Source organism: Mauremys reevesii, linkage group 9 (assembly GCF_016161935.1).
Source record: "Mauremys reevesii isolate NIE-2019 linkage group 9, ASM1616193v1, whole genome shotgun sequence".
Taxonomy (NCBI): domain Eukaryota; kingdom Metazoa; phylum Chordata; order Testudines; family Geoemydidae; genus Mauremys; species Mauremys reevesii.
In genome coordinates this window covers 66071852-66097298 of record NC_052631.1, presented here as the reverse complement: position 1 = coordinate 66097298, position 25447 = coordinate 66071852, and the positions used below count along the sequence as shown (strand labels likewise).

Sequence of the window (25447 nt, the reverse complement as noted above, 5' to 3'; positions counted from 1 at the left end):
TCAACAGCTTCTGGGTCATTAAACTAAAGGCAGAAATAACATGTAATTCACCAACCCTAGCCTGTACCTGGGTTAACTATGCTCCAATAATAAGACCAGTGGCCTTTTCCAGTTGCTCTAATTTCTCATCATGTTGTTGACCTTTGTAAATGTTCCAAATTGCTGCTGCACTATTGGCACCATCCCTCAGGGATCACTAAGGTGTAAAGGCCTGGGCCAGTGGGTTTCATTAGAGTATATGGTATTGTCTGTATTAGGATGTATTACAGGGGTGGTATTGGTAGTGAGGATAATGGCGGGGTCAGTGGTCATGGCAGCAAGGCGCCTTTGGTATTTGTCATCTGAAAGCCAATTAGAGAGGGCTATACATGCTGAAGGTACTTGTCCAAAAGCACAGAGCCCAGTCCCCGGAATAAATCCAAACCACCATTCAATACCACAGACCCAAGCGTGGTTTCCACAAATTCTTCCCTGCCAAGTTACAATACTCCATCTCTTCCACCAGGGCCAATTCTTAATGTCTTTTGTAGTCAAGAATCCCTGGACTTTGGTGGTTTCAGCGGAACGAACATACCTTCTTCTTCTTCTTTCCTGGAACAGTCATGGTTCAGCATCATACAGGGGGAGGTTACCAGCACGTCACCCTGTAATAACTGGGTTCCTCTAGCAGATGGTGAATGTATGGTGGTTCTGTTAGTGGACAAGGGAGAGGTTACCAGCACTTCACCTTGTCCTTTTCTGCTGCTGTCCAGAAGGAGAAAAAAAGGTACCCGAAGGAGGGACAGGCTGATCAGCAGTCCGAGGGTCATCTCAAGGTGGAGGGGCCTTTTTGCAGTGAGAAGCATGGGTCCAGGCAGTCAGTCCTTGCCACTTCACAGTGATGTTGGTAGTTAACAGGACTTGGTAAGGGCCTTTCCAATGCGGGGTCAGAGCGGTCTTTCATTGATGGACCTTTATGTAGACCCAGTCTCCTGGTTCCAGTGAATGGCAGGGTTGCTCAGGATCCTTGGGTAGTGCTTCTTTCATCTGTGTATAAAAAGACCTGACACATTTCATTAGTGTCTGGCAGTAATTAAGCATTGTATCTTCCATCAAATGAATATCCATCTGGGCAAGGGCCAGTGGGGGCGCAGTCGGTAGTCGCATCAGGTGCCCTGTCAGGATCTCATGTGGACTAAGTCCAGTCTTCTGGTTGGGAGTGGCCCTCATGCTCATCAATGCTAATGGCAGGGCATTTGGCCATTTTAAGTTTATTTCTGCACAATTCTTGGCCAGTTTGTTTTTCAGAATCCCAATCTGACGTTTCACTGTCCCGGCAGAATGCAGGTGGTGGGGACAGTGGAGGTTGTGTTGGATCTGCAAGGCTGCACATAACTCCTTTACAATCTGTCCAGTAAAATGAGAATCACGATCACTGTTGATACTCACAGGTATGGCAAACCTTGGAATGAAATCCTTAAGCAAAATTTTCACAACAGACTTGGTGTCTGCCCCTACAAAACATCAACTAATACTAACACATACTCATAATTGCAACATTTAGACATTTGAATAAAATCAGTCTGAATATTTACAAAAGGTCCCCAAGGGGTGTGCTGCTTTTCTAGCTTTAACTGCCTTTCCAATATTATATTGCTGACCCTCCTCCCTCAGTAAGTCTCCAGGAAAGGCAGATCAGCACTGTATGTGGCCAACACTATTGCAAGCATCACAAAGCATTTTGGGGAGGGTACAAGGTGTGTGAGTGGAAAGCGGAAGTTTCCTTTGCAAGTACAAGAGGCCGAGGGGGGAAAGAGAAGAAGAAAGGAGCAGAGAACAAATGAATTCAACACTGCAATTAGCAAACTCAATCCAAAGATAAGATGCTGGCTCCTGCCCAAGGACACTGCTCATAGCCAAGACCTGGCTGACAGCTGAGAAAGACGGGGCTTAAATGTGCCCGAAAGAAATCCAGCTGCACAGGCCTTCAAAATAGCAAGGCCAGCAGGAAGGAAAACAGCAGATCTAAGACTACAGAAATGGAAAACACCAACTACCAGGCTGTAACGATGCAGTTCTGGTGGGACCCAACTGAGAGTGCCAATTCAGGACAAATTGCTTAAACGGAGCAGTTACAGCCCAAGGCTGGGTTTTTTCCACCTCTAAGGCAAACCAAACCAGCCAGACAAAGAGGACTTTGGTCTCGCCCCACTGGCTAACCACAAGTCACACAAGCAATTCCCTTAGACACTCCAGTTTCCCAGTATCACCATCAGTGCCACTCGTCATGGCGATGAATGGGTATGAAAACCAACACCCCAATAAAAGAAAAAGGTTCTCTCGATCCCAAAGAATCAAGCCCCAGACCCATGTCAATATACAAATCAGATCTTACCCACAAATCACGCTGTTGCCAATCCTTTAGAATCTAAAATGTAAAGGTTTATTCATAAAAGGAAAAAGATATAGATGAGAGCTAGAACTGGTTAAATGGAATCAATTACATACAGTAATGGCAAAGTTCTTAGTTCAGGCTTGAAGCAGTGATGGAGTAAACTGCAAGTTCAAATCAAGTCTCTGGAGTACATCCCCTGCTGGGATGGGTCATTCAGTCCTTTGTTCAAAGCTTCAGTTTGTAGCAAAGTTCCTCCAGAGGTAAGAAGCAGGATTGAAGACCAGATGGAGATGAGGCATCAGCCTTTTATAGTCTTTTCCAGGTGTAAGAACACCTCTTTGTTCTTACGGTGGAAAATTACAGCAAAATGGAGTCTGGAGACAAGTCCCTGCATACTTTGCTGAGTTACAAGGCAGATCTGCCTTCTCTCAATGGGTCAATTGTATAGCTGATGGTCCTTAATGGGCCATCAAGCAGGCTAGGCAGAGCTAGCGCCAACTTGTCTGGGATGTCACCCAGAAGCATAGCATAGGTTTGAAGTACAAACAGTATAGAATCAATATTCATAACTACAACTACAAAATGGCACAGACATACAGACAGCATAATCATAACCAGCAACCCATAACCTGGTCTTAGACACCTTATATAACCCCCTTTACATAAGATTTGGTGCTACTAAAGAACCTTGGTTGCAACCCTGTTCTATATGGTCCCAGATTATATCAATAACATCACACAGGCAAATTAAAATTAGGTGCATAACAATCTCATTAACTGCAGCAATCATCCCTCCTTTGCTCACGCGTGCCATCCAGTGGTGCGTGCGAGCAAATAGGACAAGAGCACCTGAGGCGCAATCAGGTGGCCGTCCGGGGCGTGCCAAAGGTGTTTGGGGTGTAAAGTGCACCCAGCAGCACTCCAAGAACATTTCTAAGCTTTTGGCGCAGCCTCTGTCACATATATTAAAACCTTAGTATTTTCTGATAGTATCCAAACCACTTTGTATTCCAAGTTGGATAAACAAGTATCTGCATTTAGCTCTAACCCTTCCATTTAGTTTCAAACTAGGCTGTACTGTAGAAAATTAAACACAACAATTCTAGCCACAAGACAAAACACCACAGGGACATAGGACACAGAACACAATTTCTATTGTGCCAGTAAATGCATGGCATGTTGGCTTGCTCTTTAGCTGGCATTAGTTTTTTCTAATTTTTAAAAGACAAAAACATATTTCTACCCCTTCTGGGGCGATCAGTCATTGTTTAAAATATTTCTTTCTTATACAAATACCTTTGCTGATTGCAGGCAAAACAGAGGAATTACCCCCATATTTTTCTGTGTTTGTTTCATAGGCAGGCCAGGTTTCGGTGGCTTCTACCTTATCAATTAGGCAACCCGCACCAGCACACAGATGCCCCCCAGCCTGCTTTTAGATCCAAAGCCATTCACAGGTTAAACTTTTACTTAAAAGGGACACAATTAACTTTTAGCAGAGTTCTGATTGCCTGTTACCTTTAACTCTTGTTTTCAAAAACACACAGTAATCCAAAAAGGAAAACACCACCTATTGTAGCCCCTTGGAGCCTAATAGGATTTTAATTAAGTAGCATTGCATATTTGCATTTTCCTCACCCCTTTTACAATATACACTACACATGTTCTTTTCCTTGACATTCCTTTCATACAACTTGGGTGGTTAAATTCCAATAGACACCCCATATGTTTTTCTAATCTGACTAAAATGTTCATAGCCAAATGATTTTAATTAAATAGTCTCTTGCCTGGATTTATTTACAGACATTTCTTTGGAAAAAGGGCCTACTTTTCCTTCAGAGTGGCTGCAAAGAAACCAAGAATTCTTTTTCTTTTTAGCGTTTTTACAGACTCCAACTGATAATTCCCTCCAGCAACTACAGAGTTAACTTCTTACTTTTTCCTTAAATCACTTGTTTATTTCCCAAAATGACACCTTAATCAACTCAGATTTTACCATTCCAAGTACTATTTTAGGGATTTAAATTCCCCATGTCTGCACTTATTGCGTCCTTTACTTCTGCCACTATGCTTTTAAGGTTTTCAACCCGTTCCTTTATCTGTTGCCTGCCTGCTTGTCTGGGCCCAATCCTTTTTCGCTTGCTGCACCGTTCCTTTCCATGGGCACAGGCTTTGTTCCATTACCAATTTAGCAAGGAGGGTGGTCTTCGCAACTAACCCCCACCCCTCCTGGTCCTGTTCTTAAACATTCTCACTCACAAGGCTACCTGAGTCCTCCCCCATGAGGTTTAGCACCTGGACAGAACGCACGGCCAACTGGCGTTTTAACTGTTCAATTTTCTCTAGCTGTCAGGTACACATCTCTTCCCTTTTCCCCAATTCCTCTTATTGCCCGGTCCTGCTACAACTGGGGGTAGGCCCACCTGCAATCTTTTTTTTTTTCCCATACTCACAAACACACTGCCCGGGCTGGCCAGGCCTGGGGGTAGGAGAGAGAGAGAGGTGGATGGGAGGTTATCCTGTGCACAAGTTGTCCAGAGGAATGCTGCAAAAAAAAAAAAAAAAAAAAATCTCCAACTTGCTTCCACTCTTGGGTTTTTTACCCTGGGGTCTCTTGGGGTGTCCCTTTCAGAGACCTTTGCTCAGTATTCCAGTCCGGGCTGGCTGCCTGTGGCTTCTTCAGCATTCCCAAACCACACCGGCTCCAGGGTCACAAAGGCAGATGTTGGGTCTCACTGGGCGGCCAACCTTTGCAAATGTAATCTCAGTCCTGTAACTTGTGTTGCCTTTGTTTTGTCTCTGTCTATATTTTTCACAACCAGCTGGGGGGTTTTTTTTGGTGCTTGGCATGCAGAGCGAGGCAGACTGTATTGATTCTTGACCTTGAACGCAGAGCAGCTTTCTCTTTATCTCTAGGCCAAGCTGCATTTTCAAATTAACCCGTTCCTTTTTCCTCCTCCCTTTCAGCCTTAACTAATTGGGGATATACAGGAGCCGAGGGGGTTGATGAAGTGGTTTGGGTCGGGAGGCATCCGGATGCTTTACATTTCGTTTTTAAATCCTGCACTTGAGTCTTTAATTTTTCCTGGGAGTCCTTCAGACTCCGCACTCGAGACTCATGGAGTCTCGTTGTAGTTTCCTCCCACCAATAGACAAATTACTCCCACTGTTTGTTAGAGGCTTTTGGTGATGTAAGAGTTCCTCTGAGGTATATGATTTTATCCAGATTGAAGGTACCTTCTAGTGGGAATTATTTAGATGGATTATCACGCGTGTAAAAATTCCAGTTTTCTAAATACCTGCAGGTAGTGCACGTACATATGGTACGCGGGGGTTCCCTTCGATGATTTGGGGGAATACTTAGACTGTCATCCCCCTCATCTTTGAATCATACCAGGGTGTGCCCTGTCCGCTAGGTCAGTGGCTCATAAGCTAAACAAAAATTCTTACTCTCGCACAGGGAAAGGGTCCCCTGGGTCACGGGGTTCCACCGGCTAGCGGCTTAAGTCCCAGACCTGGTCAGTGGTTCATGTGTAAGGGAAACCTCTCCGCTGGGTCACAAGGTTCAGCTGATCCCCCCCCTTGCTTTCAGAACTCCCACATGGGGTAGCCCTGGGACAGCTGGAGTCAGCTTAAGTTTTAGACCTGGCCAGCGGCTCAGACCCCCCACTTCATTCATACATTCAAACATTCATTCCCCATATCTAGATACATCTTATTTAACAATAACCTTAATTCTTTAGGTCTGGACTCAATACAACCTTTCCCTTATTTGAGGCGGTAAAAACCCCCATCCCAGGCAGTTCTCTGTTAGATAAACATTAGGGCAAGCATTTATCCCTTTTGTTACAGACAATAATGATCAACAACCGCATCTTGTTTATATCTATTCCTCTGATATCTTACTTTTCTCAGCAGTTCCTGCTACAGTCTGTATTCCATTCTTATCTAACACAAGGTCAAAAAACAGTATCTCTTACAGTTTTTTTTGTTCCACTCACTTTCCACTTGCCCAAGCCCTGCCTGAAATCTTGCATTATTAGAGCTAGTGTTAGCCCGACTCTTACTTTATTCCTAAAAGTTAAGATATCTGCGTTCAAATTCCCTTTATCCTTTTCTCTGCTTCCACATCCACTATGGGGGTTATACACTTTCCTCCAAAGCATCTGCTGCCTGCCGCAGGTCACAAGGCTAGATGGACCATGGATCTGACCAGGATGTAAAGTCCTACATTCTTACTTAAAAACTGTTGTGTAGCGTCGCTGGTGCAGAATGACTGCCTCCCTCCACACCCCAGCTGGCTGTGAGGCATGTGCCTAGAAAGAGCGCAGGGTACAGATGTTACAGTAGCCATATCACCAGCCTAAACCACAAGCAGGTGCACAAGCAGGAATCACATTGCATAGGGAAGCCAGACACCAGCAACTAAGTGCTTTAAACAATCAATAGCAGTTCAGATCTGCAGAACAACTACAGGGCATCTACATCCGCCAGGGCAACTACGAAGAGGCGTAACCTGAGTGCTGAGAGGTAAAGAAAAAACACTTGAAACTGCTGTCTCACCCTGAGCAGATTGTGGATGGGGTATTGTAGTGAGGCAGTGTGGTTCCCCACCGCTCCGGGGAGAGACGAGCCCCTCCGGACACCAGAATGGGCGGAGCTAGTGAGCTCTGAGCCCACCCCCCAGAGGGTCAGACGGTGCCCTGGAAGTATAAAGGTTCAACCTGAGAGCTCACTGGGAAAGCAGCCACCGGAGAGGCCAGATGCTTCTGGCCTAGGCCGCGACTGGGAAGCACCAGTGACCCGCGGTCCATAAAAGGACTGGCCCGACCTGCTCTGCACCAGCTACCTGGAGGAGTTGCCGGGCCTGCCCTGCACCAGCTACCCCGAGGAGCCCATGGTGCTGGACCCCACGGAGGACACCACCCTGACCCAGGTACCACACGAGGGGCAGTTAGGAAGTAGCCCGGGGGCAGCCAACCCTAGTCTGGCTGCAGCACTGCCAGAGCCTATGTCAGTGTGTTGTGGCCAGGATCCCCACTGACACAGAGACAGACGGCCTGCCGCTGCTAGGGCCCCAGTGGAGTGGGAGGGCCTGTGTCCCCCCTGCCACCCACCTTGCGGGTGGCAGTCTCCCCCTCTCTCAGGCCTTTTAGAGGCTTGGGGCTACTGTTATTGCTCAGCCCTGCCTGAGCTCTTGACTCATCATTGCCCCGCCCTGACCTAGGGCCTGGGCTTGCTACTGTTTATATTGCTACTGCTATAGCACTATTGCTCAGCCCCTGCCTAAGGGCCTGAGCGCCTGACTCATTGTTGCCCCGCCCTGACCTCGGGCCCTGGCCTAACTGTATTTATTTCTGCCCCCACCAGGGCCGCTGGGGGAAGACTCCCACAGCCAAGCTAATTCCCCAATACATAAACAGAGTGTAGTGAAGCGGTGTGATTCCCCGCTGCCATGGAGAGAGACGAGCCTGGGTTAACCTCTCTACAAGGATCATGGAAGAGGCAGACGAACTTCAACACATCTGAGGCTGCAAGTTGGGCAGTAGCTACTCCGAGGAAGCTCTCACTAAATGAGGGCATGGTAAGCCAATACATGGGCCCCATTGTCCACGTAAAGAGAGGTCACCAAAGAATAATACTCTGTACTACACAGAGCCTCCCATCAAGGAGCTCATCCCCTTTACAAACATCAAGGAATTCACCCTCCCAGCCCTGGGAGGCAGGGATGTATTGCCTGCTCCAGTGCTTTAATCACAATACCACCTAGTTCTTATATAACCCCAAAGATCACCAAGTACTTTACCATGGAAGTCAGTATCATTACCCCCATTTTACAGATGGGGAAACTGAGGCACAGAGAGGTGACGTGACTTGCCAAAGGACACACAGCAGGTCGGTGGCAGAGCTGGGAACAGAACCAGATCTCCAATCCACTCAACCACCCTGCTTCTATAGGATCATCTCTCCTCTACACACAGATTGCCTAGCAACTTGGATGTTCCCTCTACAGCCTTCAAAGGAACAAGGCCTTATAGATACAAAACCAAGTAGCTTGGCCACCTTCCTCCCTGTCCCCATTGACTTCAAAGAAATAGATTAAACTTTTAAGCTGTTTGGACTAATCACATACAAAATCTATTTAGTGTGTAGCAGTGGTGTGGGCTAATGGTCAAAAGCCCTTATTTTTTTCTTAATTTTGATTTTTTGTTTCACTCTTTAAAGCACTTGTTTTAGTAAAAGGAGGAGTGTTTTGACCACAGGACCAGTATGGTAGAGCATGGGCTAGGGCAGTACACCCTTACAAAGTAGGAGAGACTAGCATACACTCTCCCATGCTTGATCTTCTTGATATAAAACCTTGAAGCTACATTACCACTATTCTTTTTCACAACAGTTACTGAATTAGCTATAACGTAAGTCTCACTTACTGCTGAGAAACCTTAAAAAGTCTAGTGGGTCCATTCAAATGAGCCTCCAAACATTCAGCTCCACATCTCTTAAGCTTCTCTAAATCTCTTTGGCCTACAGACTGGGCTGGAGGTGACAAGAGATTTCCATCGAGCTAGAGTTTTAAACCACATTCATTACCGTGGCATCCAAGCACCTAATTCCCGGTCCCAGATGGATCAGAAATTCCACGAGACTGGCCTCCACCGTGGGCTTGGCCTAGACTAGGGACATTTACAAAGATGTCTTGCACCATTGCTCGAACATTGCAGCTCCATCAGCGGTAACAAGGTTGGAAGCCCTACGATAGCCAAGCAGCAGGAATGTTAAGCATCAGGTCGTCTAACCTAGTTCACAGCAGTTCTAATCAAGTGTACTTAAAATGCTGGCAGTGGCAGCAGCCAGAAGCTCTTCCACATGAGGGCTCCCAATGTTGTTAACCTCAGGGGATCTAACCAGTGTCTATTACTGTTATCATTTGTATTGCAGTAATGCCTAGGAAACCTAGTTATGGACCATTGTGCCAGGCACTGTACAAACAGAACAAAAAGATGCCCCCTGGCCAGTGGGGCATTTTTGAAAAACAGTATAGCCAGAGATCTTTCCGAGTTTCATCTGCTTCTTAATTTAGTCAGGGACCAGAAGTGAAGAGGCACATGCAAACAAAAGGGAAACAAGCGCTAAACTTTTCCAAGCCTCAACAATGTTTCAGTTCAAGTTTGGAAGAAGGTTAAATCAGTTTATATTACTTCTAGGTGGTTCACCCATCCCTAGGCATCATTTGGAGGCATTTCCTTCAGATAACAGACACTAAGATGAACAAAGACATGGAACTCTGTCATCAGGCTGATTCCTTCTTGCATTCCAAAGACAGGCTGCGCTTCGCTCTTGGATTTTTCACCACCGCCTTGCATGAAATAAATAAATAAATAAAAAGCACTTCCATTGTATCATTGTCATTGTGGACTCTCAATCCCTTTGCAAGATTCTGAGTCATGGCAATGATCAGTTTCTAGCTTTCAGAGAATAAGCTGTTCTCGGTCTGGGCTGCTCAGAGCTATTTTGCACTGATTTATGCAACTCCCAAAAGAAAATCTACCCCAGAGCTTTGTTTCAGGCCCAGGGTCCGGCTGGACATAGAACTGCTACCTTAGCTCCTGCCATCTGAAGCTCAAATCTTAATGAGGTGTATCTGGGTGGTCTCTGTTCCAGTCACATTGTTCATGTCAGGGACTATGGGGATCCTTTTGTATCCCTGGAGCAGAATTTCTTTATTTCTTTCTTTAAATTCTAATTATGAGACTGTGTGGTGCTGTCAGACAAGTGTTTCCATCAAAGGAAACCCAGGGCATGCTGCTCACTGCTCAAAATCTCAAGGAAAGTAACATCACAGAGTTAAATCCAGAGAGCAGCTTGTTAACATCATCACCGGTGCCATACATCAAAGAGGGACGAGCAACGATAAACGGCCTCGCTAGAGCATTTACGTTAATAATCCAGTGCAATCTCCTAGTGCCTTCCCAATGTGACTTTAAATAAGACATGATACTGTGCTTGAATCCGATTGAAAATTTGGTGGCTCACTGACAGCTCGCTCCTGGGCACAGTGCAGGCGCAGGAGACGACGGTGACTCTGAGCCACCCTCCAGCCTCCCACAATCCTGGGGGTAGCCAAGGACTAATCAAATTAGAGCAGCACAAAGGGTGCTGTAATTTATGTCAATTTGTAGTGGGCTCCCCAGCGGGCTCTTACATCAATGAGGAATCTCAGCTAGTTCCCACTGCCCATGCAGCACAAAGCAGCCAGAAGTAGAGTGAGGATCTACCCGCTAATTATTTATTGATGAATGAGCAACTCAGAATCTGGTGGATTCCTGAACAGAGCTGCCAAGCCAGAGCTCAGCTGTAGATTAAGGGCACGGCTACCCTTGCAAATGTAGAGCACTTTGAGTTAAACCAGCCTTCGCAGAACGCAGTAGGGAAAGTGCTGCAATCTGTCCACACTGACAGCTGCAAGCGCACTGGCGTGGCCACATTTGCGGCACTTGCAGCGGCACTGGGAGTGGTGCATTATGGGCAGCTATCCCACAGAGCACCTCTTCCCATTCTGGCGCTGTGGAAACGGATGAGGCTTGCAGATGTCATCAACAGGAGAACAAAAAAATGATGGGAAGTAGGGAGAGCAGAGAGAACATGTCTCCTTCAGACCTCCCAGGGCTGCACTTATGAACCAACTCTCACTTCGGAGACCTGGCTTCTACTGTGAAACTCTGCTCCATGCTCAGTGTGTGACCTTACCCCCTCTCTGTACCTTTTCCTTCATCTGTAAAATGGGATCACCATCACCTCTGCAAAAGGTCCTGGAGATCCTTGGAGGAACAAAATACAACATATTCCTTATTTTTCAGGTCCATAAAGCGCCTGCATTCTTCCCCTGCCCCCCATTCAAAATATAGCAACACCTATTCAAAAATAAAATCTTTCTGCTGTGGTACAAGTTGCCTTTAGCACATTTTGAGTATTTGAGCGACATTGGCCCCTGCTTAGGTTATCAAGCTGCTGGAAGCAGGGACCGCCTTCATGATGTGTGTTTGTACAGCACCTGGCATAACGGGATCCTGCTCCACAACTGGAGTTCCTAGGAGCTATGATGATACAAAGAATAAATAATAATTGTCACATTGAAGTCAGCCATCCTGCTCTCATGTGCTATGTTTCTATTACACATTTTAATGATCAGTCTACGTATTTATACCACACTTGTCAGCCCAGCATCTGAGCACAGCATCCCTCATTAGCAAACCCACAAGATGAGGAGAAGTGGTTGGGGTTTCCCCCTCTGGAGAGAATTCAGAAAGGAAAGTGGCAGAATTTCAAATGCACAGGCTCTGAAATCAATATGCGCTCTCGGTGCTGCTCTCTGCTGGCCAATGGGTGAAGCTGCAGCTATTTCAGAAACAATTCAGAAACCTCTTTCCTGACGTATAAATATTGTACAGAAAAACATACCGACATCAGGGGCGGCTCTAGACATTTCGCCACCCCAAGCACGGCATCATGCCGCGGGGGGCACTCTGTGGCTCGCTGGTCCCAGCGGACCCTCCGCAGGCATGCCGCCGAAGGCAGCCTGCCTGCCACCCTCCCGGCGACCGGCAGAGCATCCCCCGTGGCATGCCGCCCCAAGCACGCGCTTGGCGTGCTGGGGCCTGGAGTCGCCCCTGACCAGCATATACAGACCCTACATTCCCATCAATTACACCCCATAACAGGAGAACAAAGGAAAGCCCGTGATTCAGAAGCCAGCCAGGGTAGGGGCGCAGGCGCCGCAGGAAACTAGCCTTATGGTTTGCGCAAACTCATGCCCAAGTGGCTCTCTCTTGAGTTGAAGTCAGAGCTGTTGCCAAAAGACCAAGTGTGCAGAGTAAGAGAAGATGGCAATGTGAAGGGAGAGTGCTGATGGCTTATTTATTACATTCAGGACAAAGGAACAACATGTGAAAGCGACCTTGGAGCGAGATAAGGGGTTCGTTTGTTTTTTAAACTCACCTAAGAGTTAACATATGCTCTCACCTGCAACAGATGTTACACCAGCTTCTCACTAGCAGCCCTTGATTGCTACTCAACTCCTGCTGCTCCCTGCTTTAGACTCCACTACAGGTTTTAGAACAGACAGGAATGCAGAGCATCCTCCTCAACTCTCACTTTCCACAACCTACCTCAGTGCACATTTCTAATGCCCCCATCCCCACAGGGGCTTGGCACTGTGAACTCATCAGTGGGATTTCTGAGCCAGCTGAAACCCACTGTACAACAGCTGATTTATGACAACAAGTCACCAGCAGCATCCTAACAGATGGAAGAGACACAAGAGTCCAGCATGGCGGGATCAGTTCTGATGGGTCGAGAGAGCCCGCTCCAGAGATGTAACCCCAGCAGATGACATTGCCTGTGCTCTCCCAATGTGAACATAGGCATGAAGCCAGGGGAGAGGAGTATGTCACATTGGTCCTATCACCAAAATGAGGAGGTCTAGAAGGTCTCAAGGGAGTAACTTCAACTGGGCTAATTTTTTAACAAGAAATGTGTTTGCGGAAAGTACCAGAATCCAGCAACACGGGGTCTGGCACAGCTAGCACAAAGACACACCTCTGTAAACATATGTCTCAATGCTGGCCTTGGGAAACTGCCTCTAAAGCTATGAGCATGTCACGCTCCACATTACTGCAATCCCAAGTGTCTGCTGAGACTTTCCAACAAGAGGGCTAATTAGTGCCGACTGTGGTGGTTTAATCATGTGGCCACCTGGCCTAAGAATCTAAGAACCACATCATCATTGAGGTAAGCCACAAACCAGCCATCAGATCACAGTGAATGTCAATCAGCACAAACTTTAACGGCAGTGGATAGCATGAGGTGATTAGCACCAAATAGGGGCCAATGGGTGGCAGCATATGGGACTTTAGATACAGCCCAAAAAGGGACCAAAATAATTTGCACAATCACCACTTGAGGGCTTGTCTGGCTGAACGGTTAGTGCGCAGCAAGCTGGAGTATGAATCTGCCCTGCGTTAGCTAGCCCCTGTGGACACCGCTACTGCGCACTAACACTTCCCTGGTGCCTTCCGATCCACTCCACTTTGAAACAGAAGTAGACCAAAATGCACCAAGGAACATTTTAGGCATGACAGGAGGGTCCACGTGGACAGTGAGTGCGCAACAGGCTAATGCTCTGTCAATTTAACAAGCAGCAAGATGGGGTGCAACTGTTTATCTAGACAAACCCTGATGATTTAGAACCAGATTAAATTAGGGCTACAGTTATTGGCCTATATGGCACAGCACACAAGCCCGCCGAAAAGGAATATGTGCAGGCTCATTTGTCTTTGCACGGGCTTTCCGATGGACACAGCTTCAGTTAGACACGTCCCTGCATTAGCATTTGTTTTTATCCAGGCTGTCCAGTCATTAGCTGTAATTGGACAATGTCTATATTGTTACATTAATGGTCAAAAGTGCTAATGCGCCTTGCCTTGCAAACCTTGGAGGCTTTTTAACAAAGCCATCTGGGAACTGACATACGAGAGTTTGATTTATTCTCTGAAGCTAAACGGAATATTAAGTTTTGCAGTCAGAAATAAAACCAGTTTAATGGGCCACCGCTAACAAAAGAACTAAAGAGCTGCCATACTGGGTCAGACCAGAATCCATCTTGCCCAGTATCCTGTCTCTGGCAGTGACCTGTAACAGAGCTTCAGGGGGTACAGAACAGGGCAATTATGTTCTGCTGGAATACTGATGTAGTTCAGCTCCTCCACTCAGGCTTTTGGGGCCGGGCACGCTGCCTCTCAGCAGTACTGGTTTTGGTGACAGGAAGGGCAGCTTAATGGTGTGAAAAGCACTCTCTGCATCAAGGTGGAGACCCTTTGTCATTGTCCAGTAGCTCAGCCAGCCCTTTCTAATCCCTCCTCCTTTCATGCTCATACGGTGATTATAGAACAGTGCCTGGCTGAGCGTACCTCATTCCCCTGTCCCAGACTTTCCTGAGCATTAATTCCCAGTCCAGTGCACAGGATTAGTCAGACAGACTCAACCGAGCACCAAGCTCAGGTGAAGGAGGAACATACTGTAATGTCTTCAGGAAAAAGGAGGGCCTCACCACCCTGTGCTCTCTTATTGGAGAAAGGTTGGGACCGGTTCATAGAAAGCCAGGAAGAGCAAATCCCCCTTTGTACAGTTACAGAGTACCCTCTCCTCTAAAGGATCCCAAAGCACTTTACAGAACAGGTGAAATTCAGCAACAAAGATAGCAGAGGATGTACTTGCTTACATGAGGACTGAACTTTGTCTGCCTAAGGTTCCCTCAGCAGAACTTCGCCTGCAGCATTCCATGCCAGGAGTTGGCTGTTCTCCATCAGTAACATTGCACAACAGTTTTTAGAAAGAGAATACAAATAACTTCTCTAATTGAAATTGAGCCACAGTAGTGATGGATTAGAGAGACTATGTGCTGCTATGCTACAAGGGTTATGTGCCAGGCCAGAATGGATGCATGATGAGTGGCAAACAAATCTATGCTTCTGATAGATTCCTGCACTGAAATCATCATGGAATTTCCCGGAGATAAAATCCAACCGAGTTGATATTTTAGAGTAAAATATTTAATATTTATTGTGTTTCAAAACAAGAGGATTTCTATTTAATACAAAAAACAAGTTAAAGCAGAACATAATACTGATGATGAAATCATGCTCACCTCGGTGGAGGCAGACCTACAATGCTACTGGCACAGACAGCTACACCACCGAACCTCATGCTACAACTTACAAAAATCACTACAACCTGATCAGGAGAGAGGAACGAGGCCCTTTAAAAAATACAATTATAAAAAAAGTGATATAAAGCCCTTGATTGGGAAGAGAGAGCCTGGAACCAGAGCCTCAGATAGACATGGTAATGTGTCTGAAAAGCATGATAGGACCAGCCAGTTGCAACAATAGGTGTGTGTCAATGGATCAGTGACAGAGGCTGATGTGCATAATATAATTTAAATGGCCAACGGCAGAAGAGAAAGCAATGAGTGCTTCGTTCCTAATGCAGACAATACACCTCCAAAACTAATGGTGAATTCCAGTTAAATAACAAGCAAAAAGTATAAGAATGACATGAGAGCAGTGTCATATCATGCTACTTCATTGTGCAATCAAACTGAAGAGGTGGGGTTGTGGGAGCCTGGAGGAATGTAGTTATTATAACCACCCCAGGTATACTAATTACCCCATTCAGTGTTACAAAAGAATAGTGTTTTGGCAATTCCCCGACTGCAACAGAACAGCTGGTACACAATTCCGTGAGCTGATTCTGAAGAGGATCAGTCAGTTCAAACATGATTTCAGCAGGCTGGGACCAGGTGAAAACTGGAGGTCATGAAGTGCTCTCCAGAGGAGGGAGATCAGAGGAAATTTCCTAAAATTCAGAAAGCAAAGAATGGTTAATGAAATGTTTCCCCAGCTCTAGAGATCAGGAATCTCACAGAGCTTAAGTCACACAGTGGAAGCAAGTTTGTGGGTCGCATGCTATCCACAGCAGATACTGGTCCTCACTGCAAAATGTACCACCATTCAACATCTTCACCCCTGCTCTGAAAGGCCCAATATGGGATCAGCAAGGGAGCTGTGGGTTACATTGAGGTGCAGAAGCAGAGTAGTGTGGTGAACAAGAGGAGGAGAGGCAGTACTAGAATAGGGAGCACTGCAAGCTAGAACTGTAGTGCACTAAAAGAGCTGGGAGGAAGCAGAACTCGTACCATAGAGGGAGTGATAGAAAGGGTGCTCTAGGTAATGCATCTAGGTCTAGGGTGATGGGAAGGAGGTCTAGGTAAGTAACCAAGGTGCATGAGCACGCATGTGTAGGAGATTCCACAGCACCTGTCTGCTCTGTCCTTGCACATAGGTAGATCCATGAAGGTTTCTATTTCGCTTTAAACTTTAAGAGTCAAAGAACTGCTTACTACAAAATGTGGGTTCTTCTCTTTGCTAGATGCTTATAGAAGAAACAGAGATTTGAGTAGAGCCCTGCACATCCCTGAGTGGGTAGACCTGCACATGGGTGCGCATGCTTCCCTGCCCAGACCTTTCTCTGCACGTACGCACACAGCCTTATGAAAGCGCAAGCCTACAGAAGATCTCCCTCATCCCTAGATTTGCAGACAGGCACACGATTCAGTGCACAAGTATATGAATACACACACACAGAGTACTGCAGGACAGACATACCTGGTCAAACGCTGGCTTATTACACCATCTCGTACTGATTGTTTGTGATGTACCGGGAAAGGCAGCAGGCGAGAAAGATCCCAACCAACTGAAATGTGAAAAAATAAACTAAGTATAGGTCACCCAAAACCAGACATCCAAACTGCAATGATTTAGAAACAATGCAACTGAGGTCTGAAGCACTGGACACTTTGCTTTGGTTTTATAAAAGCAAAATCTGGATGATGCAGATTTTGCAAAACCAAAATCTGGGCTCCTTCCCTTTAGGGTGGATAAAGCTCAGAGTCAGAGGATCCTGGCAGCCATCAATGAGAAGGAGCTCCCTGTGAGAGAGAGTCAATGTTGCTTCTTGTTAGAATTTGCTTTATGAACCATCTACTGTTTTATGGTAATTTCACAGATATTATATGGCTCTCAGGAGCGTCACAGCCCATTACACAACCAATAGAAAATATCAACTGCCTCTCCCCACTGCAAGGACAATGATGGAATCAAGGTTAGTGTGTTTCTGATGTGAAAATACTGAAGGACACACATCAGTTATTACTGTCGTGTGGGCTCCAGCCAGCTGTTTTCTGTACCAAAGACATTTAGGATCCTAAAAACACTCATGCATGTAACTGTACTCACAGGAGGCAAAGTTGCAGAATTGGGCCTTTCACTTGTGTGACACAACAAAGTTCACTTGAGAATAAATCATGAAATGTTTATGATTCTAAACCCCAAACAATGACACGTTCCTCAATAACTGCAATTGCTACAATGCAGTTACATGCCTAGAGCTGATGAAAGCACATGGGCCCCACCCACTTATCAGTCAAACTCCAGCTGCCCTATTTGGAAGCTGTAATGAGCAGAGTGTGATATGCACATCCCGGGAAGGAGGGAGGAAATGGATAGCAGCTCCAGCCCTAGGAAACTGACAATAAAATGCAATGAAGACAGTTTGCAAATGTACCAGCTGCAAGATAAAGGTCTGTGCTCCAACCTCTCCCAATCCTCATTGTGTCTGTCTGTTACAGAGAACAGCACAGTGGCAAACTAGTATCAGAATAAAACAGGCTGGCCGAGATTCTTCTTTCTGTGCTGTGCTATTACATGTTAAACCTTGACTCAGACAGGATGTGCCTGTATACCTAACAGACTGCTTTCAGGCAATTTCCTTCAATGAAGAGTAAATTAAAGCTAAAATAAACCAAGCAATCAATACACAATCTCACTCTGTCAGTCTCTTCTCTGGCTTCTGGGTCTGTGTACTCATTTGCATTAATCCCAAGCTGCTGTTTCTTCATACTCTTTAATCAAAAGCAAACACGCGTTGAAGAAAATAAGGAGTTCTGCCATTTGGAACTGATACAGAGATCTGTGACTCTGCGTTTGAGAATTTCAGAAAGAATGGAAATCGCCTCGAAACAAGAGTTAAAAAAAAAAGTCAAGTCAAGTCACGAAGTGTAGTTCATCTGTGTCTTTGTCTCTGTTGCCACTTTCCTTGCTGACTGCAAGGTGTCCCAGTTCCTAGAAACAATCACAGCCAAACATCACAGAACACGGGGGATTTCAGCAAACCTTGCAGCTGCAGCAGAAAGACTCAAGGGCTCAGACCACAACTGAGGCATTCAGCAAGACCTACACAGTACAGTAGATGATCTTACTTGACATACTACTCAGAAACTTGTTCAGATATCTGCCCTGTTACGTACTCATACACACAGATGTCCTGTCGCAGTTATCAGCGTTCTGGGAGAGCCTGTGGATAAGGAAGGCCTGCACCAGCTATCTTTTAAATTCTCCCTAAGACTTCTGACACACACAAGAGTGAAAGATGACGCTACAGAGATGGTGAGAGCACATGCCTATGTGATAGAGCCATGAAAGAAACACACTAAGGGACACCATTCTGATCACCTTCTCAGATGAGAGAGACTGAGACCAAATAAGGCAGGAAGCTCCATCAGCCAGAGCGATCCTATATGAAGGTAAAACCTGCCAACCTTAGCTCATTAGCCAGGTTTTCAAGTGCTCAGGAACAAAAGCTGGGGTCAAATTTTCCAAGCAGCTCAATTAAATAAAGGCCAGATTTGCAAGAGTGCTCAGCACCAAGCAACTCCCACTGGGACACTTGTGATCAGATTTTCGTAACTGTTCAGCACTCAACATGCACCCAATGTAGGGAGCTCTTCTGAAAGCCCACTTCAAAACATTCCCCATGCATACAAGAAGCTCAGGCCAGAGGCCTCTTGCTTCCTATTGAGACAAGGTTGATCAGATTAGGAGACATTAGTTCCATTGCTGCTTGAGACACGATGCTTCTTCACCACCAGGATAAAACCTTAGGTTGAAGAATCAGAGGGACGGGAAGAAATAGCAAGGGGAGAAGAGTGAGTCTGTAATATTGTGCTCGCTGTTCTGCAGTGTGGCTAACAGAAGATGGTGTCATTGTACTAACTGGGTCTGAATTTGAGAGAGGCATTTCAGGATGTTTTAGGTTACGTACAAGCACTTTCATTTAGTTAAACTATCATCCTGAAAGGGCAGCGGAAGCAAGGGTGACAGTTTGTGCGCTGGAAGAGGTAATTCAGACAGCTAACACCGAGTCAGAACAGGAGAGGTTTGATTGCACTGGCATCTCTTAGAAGTTGGCTGTTTCCAGAGTGGGCTGTTCTCAAGCCATACACAGGCTTGCTGGAAGGAATTTTCATCCCCAGCTTTGGAGATGGGTGACTGGGTGGCACTTAGGTAAAATGGCAGGGGAATCTGAAGAACGGTCGACCATTTCCTCCTCTTTGAAATATGCTGTGCCTTTACATATGCAAGAAAACATTAAAAGACATTAAACACGAAGACTAGACTCAGAGCTCTTCAAGGACCACAGAAGAACAGCAAGGGAGATTTTACCTGGAAGCAAGCGACGCCAAAGGAGATACCAGCCACAATGCCCATTTTGGACTCCATAACTGTTGTTACCATACTGAAACAACCCTGCAGAAAAAAGAATTAGCATGAGAGTATAGCATGGACAATTCCTGGCCGCCAGACACCAAGTGCACATCCTTCCAACCCACAGACACCGCACAGGCAGCTGGAGGTGTGAACAAGCTCAGGAAGGAATCCAAGTAAGGGCCTGGGAGTCAGGACTTCCTGGGGTCTGTGCTGAATTCAGCCACTTGACTTGCTGTTCTACCTTGGGCGAGTCATTCAAAGCTTTGTACTTTGCACCTTTCATCCGGGGCACTTTGCCACGGTGAGCCTTAGCCTTGTTTTACGAATGGGGATGTACAGATACAGAATGGCAGCATGATTCACTGAAGGACACAAGCACGTCAGTGGCCGAGCCAGGAGCTGAACTCAGACTTCCTAGTCCCAGTTTAGCCACTAGGTAACACTACCTGCCTCTGCATCTCTATTCATTCCCCTGCATACTTTCTTCACAGGCAAGCTGTGTGGATTAAGCGCTACAGGAACATAAAGCATTATACAACAGTATCTTACACAAACCCCTTCTCACACACAGGGCAAGTGGTACAGTGCAGGCAAGCGGTACAGTGCAGGCAAGCTAAGGCAGACACAGATTCTTTCCCACCAACAGGGAGTAGCTGGGATTTCCAGAGAACCTGAGAAAAAGCACTGGAGATAGCTTCTCTATGCATCTTTCCCCTATCAGCAGCAACACAGCCTTCACCCCCATTACTGCATACACGTTTCCTGTAGCGCAATAACCTTCTTCCCGGAATGAAGTTCCCTCCCACCTACAGGACTTGATTCTCTACCAGGTAAAGAAGATCAAAGTATCCCAGCTCTCTCCTCCCGACGCCTGCTTCCAGGACAGAGAGAGGGACAGTCTCTGAGATTCACTTACATTACCATACACCATAGCCTTGGCTTTATCCAGCTCCTTCAGATCACTCTCTGTGCAGTTTTGGAACTTGCAGCAGCTCAGAGGGATTCCCTTCTGTGCAAAATAGGTAGTGTTCACCCAGTCTGAGTAGCTCTGGACTCCACAGCAGTGTAACTAGGAAAATCAAGTTTTAGAATAGTAAGGAGTAGTGCATGAACCCCAAAGCACCACATCCCCAAGGCTATACCAATCACTGCAGGCACTCCAAATGTTTCCCACCCTTGGCCTCCCCCAAGCCCCTCCTCGGCCTCCCCCAAGCCCCTCCTCATTGCAACCCAACAGCCCTGTGTAGGCAGCTTCCACCACCTCCTACCTTTTACCTATCAACTCCTCTGAACAGCGCATAGCAGCTATTTTTCTTCAAATGCAAACACTTTGAAACAGTTTCAGGGATATAGATAGGGTAACCAGATAGTAAGTGTGAAAAATCAGGAAGGGGATGGGGGGTAATTGGCACCTATATAAGAAAAAGCCCCAAATAAAAATCAGGACATCTGGTCACCCTAGATATAGATATATGCAGGACAAGGACAGTGTCTGCCAGTTTTGTACAGGGACAAGCACACTCTAGGCACTCAGATAAGATCTGTGTAGCACATACCCTGCAAGGCCGCCTGTGTGAACACAGCCACCCTCTATGCTGTCCATCGTAACAGCTGTCCCTTGTATGCTTGAGAACTGGGAACATTAAGGCAATACTGCTCCCCAGTATTCTGAGCCAATTACATGGGGAATGAGGCAAGGGGAGGCTGCAACACACTCTCCTGAGGAACAGCTCTGGCAGTAGTAGAGAAGGCATCTAATGTTTAATGCCTCCTGGTAAAACAGGGCCTTCCTTGCATTATACTTTGCCCGTGCATGGGAGGCTCAGCCTCAGCTGCTGCACAACCCAAGTATCGGGGTGTCCTGGGCCATGCATCTGGAGGATAGGCTTCCCTACCAGTTTCTTTAGAAGGAACCAAATATGAGCACTCACAGTTCTCTGGATGGTATCCACCGCCTCGCTGTGGGGATCCATTGTTGTATTGTAGTTCTTCAGAGCAAGACTGTAGTTGCTTTCAAAGTTGTTCTTAATCTGCAGAGAAGAGAAAGATTTTCATAAACTAAGCCTCCGAAGGCAACAGGTCCCAAAGAGTTCCCTGTCACAAGAACTTCTTTGTCTTAAAAACACAGCTCCATCAGAAATAGAGAACCAGGAATGGCTTAAACCATGTTAGAAAGTCATTCCTGTTACTATCCAGATGTGAGAGTGGCTATGAACCGGGGATTAGGGCAGGGAGCACTGCCCCAACTGCACCAATCACTAGAACTTAATTCTTGCATTTACAGGCAGACCTAATCACTGTGACATCACAAATAAAATCATGGTATGTGTGGGCCTCATTTATGGCCAAAGACACTTGCAGAATCAATCTGACTGGCACATTTCAGATGAAGGATCAAACTCACAAATTAAAAAGTCTGTTTTTTATAAAAATGTTCATGTCTGTCAAGTTTAGTAGGAACTAGGGAATGGCTTTGGTTTCCACTTTACACTCCTTGGGAGAGATGTTCAAAGGCACAAATGAAAGGTAGGTGTCTAATAGCCGTTTATGCCTTTGAACATCTCCCCCACCTCATTATAGTCAAGTTATTTCTAATCACTGAAATACTTTTCTACCCGATTTAAGGAACTTTAAGGGATTAGTGACTAACATTTCTCTTGGATAGTGTAATTCACCTATTGCAATTATTTCTAGGCATTCTACATATAGTCTCTCTAAACCCCTGTTGATGTTAAATACTGGTTAACTTGGTAGATAGTGTTACAGTTGTATTTCACAAGTACTGAGTTCAAGTTTAGCTTTAATTTTCTTTGCTAATATTTTAATTAATCATCAGCAGTGCAACTACAAATTAATTCTTGTGAATCAAAAAAAGTCCATTCCAAACATGTCACATGTATACAAAAGTTAGAAAGAGGCCAGCTGTGTTGGTTATGGTATGAGATTTGTAAAAAAACAATCATGCTGGCAAAGGGAGTAATGCTAGTTATTTAAAGGTTGTATTCAAAGAAAACAGTTTAGATTTAGTTCCCACTCCCAGTTCAGAACCCCTACATGTGGGTCCCCCAATGTTGGCCCTAAATTTCTCTCATTTAACTTTCCTGTTGAACTAATTAAACTTTTCTGATGTGACTTTTTTTTTTTTAGCACTTTTTACATCTTTATATGACAAAGACTTTTCTTATTCAGCATATTGAACATTCGGAATCAGAAACTGAGCCAAATTCTGTTCTCAGCAACAACACTGTAAATCCCGACTACCCCACTGAAGTCAAAAGGATTACTCCAGTTTTATACCTGTAAAAGGAACAGAATTTGGCCCTCAGTATGCAACAACCAGGGGATTACACAAAGTAAGAGGAAACAACATGTAAGTGAGAACTCCGTCCTGTGCAGGGGCTGCATCCAAGTCCTGGCCTCAGGCTGCCTCAGGAAGAGGAGGGAAGGGGTTAAAGTACCGGAGAGATAGGTCACACCTAGACTCACCTCATGTCTGAACACAAATCCTACAACAGCAGCCACCAGCACAATCAAGAAGATGAGGGACAAGAACATGGCATACTGTGGACAGAAAAGAAGAGAGAGTCAGTGCAAGCAAAATACATTCCAGGGCTAACACAGGTACACAGAAAAAAAGGCTACAGGGAGAGCATCTATTAGGACATATTCCAGACTCAACCTCTTTGGCAGAGCTGAGGTTCTGGCACTTGTGGCTATGTGAGGAAGTCAATGAATGTATGGTTCAGAGAGAGTTTCTTGAGGCAGGCAGACACACACAGAGCACAGCACAAAGAAGGAGCACATGCAGACAGCTGGTGAAGTCCTGGGTTGTAGAAGCAGGTATTGGATTTGTGAGCCTTCCGGTAGTCAATGGCCACTTACCAGTTTTAACATCCATGTGCTTCCACGGCAGGTGGCGAAACAGCCAAAAGTGCCCAGAAGAATGACAACAGTGCCTGTGCCAATGAGTACGTAGGGGACATTGGTGGCCTTCTCATTTAACAGGGAGAAATACACCTCTAGGCCCACCTTGCCCCAGATGCCAACTGCCAGGAGGATAATGCCAGAGATCTGGAGAAATCAGAATGGAGACTCAATCATCCTTACTCCACTTGTCACTTCAAAGCACTTTACTTAGCCATAGTCACTTAAACCCACACACTGAGAGCCTAAGGGTATGGCTACACTTGCAGCCGTACAGCGCTGCCACGGGAGCGCTCCCGCGGCAGCGCTTTGAAGTGCGAGTTTGGTCGGGGAGCCAACACTGGGAGAGAACTCTCTCAGTGCTGCAAGTACTCACCTCCCCGTGGGGATTAGCTTACAGCACTGGGAGCTGCGATCCCAGCGCTGGGGCACTGTTTACACTGGCACTTTACAGCACTGTAACTTGCTGCGCTCAGGGGGGTGTTTTTTCACACCTCTGAGCGAGAAAGTTGCAGCGCTGTAAAGCGCCAATGTAGCCAAGGCCTGAGACACACCACAAGATACTCTGGAAGTGTGCAAGAAGACAGGGATCCCACAGGAGAGAAATGGGAGGTCAAGGACAAATAAACTGGGGATGGGAGGGCAGCGTGAGCAGAGAGGTTCCCGGAAAGACTGCCTGGCAGAAGTCCTTGAAAGTGGGCAATAAAATTGTTTATGTGAAATCATTTATCAGAAGGGCAGAGCTGGGAGTCCAGGAAGCACTTGTATAATCAGAGCATTTTCTCTCTGAACTTCAGTCCCTCAGGCATTGTATAAACAGGAACTCAGATGAATCTGCCTTTTAGGAATTAACTTTCCCCATGTGGAAATGATTTGCTCTGTTACAAACATGCCCATGGGTGCCACATTCCAGACCCCTTCATGCACACGCACACAGAGGGGAGACACAAAGAAGTCAATGGTAGGGCAGACAGGCCCAGCGCTAATGGATCCGACACACTCACCTGCTGGAGGAGCCTGGGGAGCAGTGAAAGGAAAGGGACAAGGTTACAGGGTGCACTCCTCCCCGCACTGCTGTTCCCTGGGGGCTGCCATGCCAATACCGGGCATGGACGGGCACATCACCAGCCACACAGGTGCAGGGCCATGACACGGGGTGGGGGGAGCCCCATGTTGGGCACAGACAGCCGGGGGGGGGGCGCACGGACCTTAGAGCCCATGGGGGCACCTGGCCAGAGGGTCCCTACAGACCGGACAGGAGAACCTGTCTGTAGCCTAGGCCCTGCCCCCGCACCCACCCTTGGAGGGGTCCAGCCAGCCTAGCCCCGCCAGGTCCTCTCGCCTAGGCCGCCACTATCCTCAGGACTCCGCCCCACCTCCCCCGGGACCCCCTACTCCCCCGGCCCCTGCCCCACCGCCCAGGTGTCCCCAACCACCCCGGGACCCCTCCCCCAGGACCCCATTACCCGCCAGGAGCCCCCCCATCAACCCCCCGGGACTCCTCGCCCAGGACCCGCCAGGGGCCCCCCCAACAACCCCCGGGACCCCTCCCCCAGGACCCAGCAGGGGCCCCCGCTCGGCCGGCCCCTCACCCAGAACACGAAGCTGTAGGTGAGCAGGACGCTCTTGAGGCAGGTGATCACCGGCTTCGTCTGCAGCCTGCGGGACGGGGACGCCATGGCGGCCGGGCCACGCTCCGATCTCCGCCGCCGGCGCCGGCACCGCCCCCGAGCGGCCCCGGCCGGACAGCGCTGCGGCGGCCCGAGCCGGAAACGGCCGAGAACTGCCGAGGCCTGAGCCCCCTCGCACGCCCCCGCCCCTCGCCCCCGCCCGGCTCGCCGCGAGCCCGCCCCTCGCCCCGCCCCGAAGCCCGCTCGCCGCCCCTCCCACCCGGCAAACCCCTCGTATCGCTCCGCTGGGTGCCCCCTCCCCTCCCTTTGGAACATTCGAATCACACAACTTCCGATTTCAGAAACATCCCGCGAGG

General features: G+C 47.1%; 1 protein-coding gene and 1 long non-coding RNA gene across 5 annotated transcripts in view; both read right to left on the bottom strand.

Moving 5' to 3' along the window:
• The window catches only part of LOC120371572, a 29841-nt gene extending 24251 nt beyond the window's left edge, over nucleotides 1–5590 (bottom strand). For both annotated transcript variants that reach the window (XR_005584443.1, XR_005584444.1), the window contains exon 1: nucleotides 4828–5590. This is a non-coding gene — a long non-coding RNA (uncharacterized LOC120371572). The remainder of the gene's footprint in view (nucleotides 1–4827) is intronic.
• A 9694-nt stretch (nucleotides 5591–15284) lies between these two features.
• TSPAN6 (tetraspanin 6) lies at nucleotides 15285–25240 on the bottom strand. 3 transcript variants are annotated; one of them, XM_039489429.1, is made up of 9 exons: nucleotides 25053–25156; nucleotides 24465–24477; nucleotides 23419–23607; nucleotides 23023–23097; nucleotides 21468–21566; nucleotides 20453–20605; nucleotides 19492–19575; nucleotides 16597–16684; nucleotides 15285–15787 (listed from the first exon to the last, which is right to left on the bottom strand). In XM_039489429.1, exons 3-8 carry the CDS (start codon nucleotides 23428–23430, stop codon nucleotides 16616–16618), a joined length of 492 nt encoding a protein of 163 aa, XP_039345363.1. In that variant the 5' UTR covers nucleotides 23431–23607; nucleotides 24465–24477; nucleotides 25053–25156; the 3' UTR covers nucleotides 15285–15787; nucleotides 16597–16615. The 3 variants fall into 3 exon arrangements, with proteins under 3 accessions (XP_039345363.1, XP_039345361.1, XP_039345362.1); XM_039489427.1 differs by lacking the exon at nucleotides 24465–24477 and having other exon boundaries at nucleotides 25053–25239; XM_039489428.1 differs by lacking the exons at nucleotides 23419–23607; nucleotides 24465–24477 and having other exon boundaries at nucleotides 25053–25240.
• Between the last annotated feature and the right edge of the window lie 207 nt (nucleotides 25241–25447).

Bases quoted from the DNA above. Each gene is read 5' to 3' on its own strand.
- TSPAN6 (XM_039489427.1), bottom strand. From the start codon at position 25,139: ATGGCGTCCCCGTCCCGCAGGCTGCAGACGAAGCCGGTGATCACCTGC. The intron at 23,608-25,052 runs GTGAGGGGCCGG...TGATTTCTCCAG, and splicing joins CCTACAGCTTCGTGTTCTGG to ATCTCTGGCATTATCCTCCT. The intron at 16,685-19,491 runs GTAAAATCTCCC...TTCACATTTCAG, and splicing joins TTGGCGTCGCTTGCTTCCAG to TTGGTTGGGATCTTTCTCGC.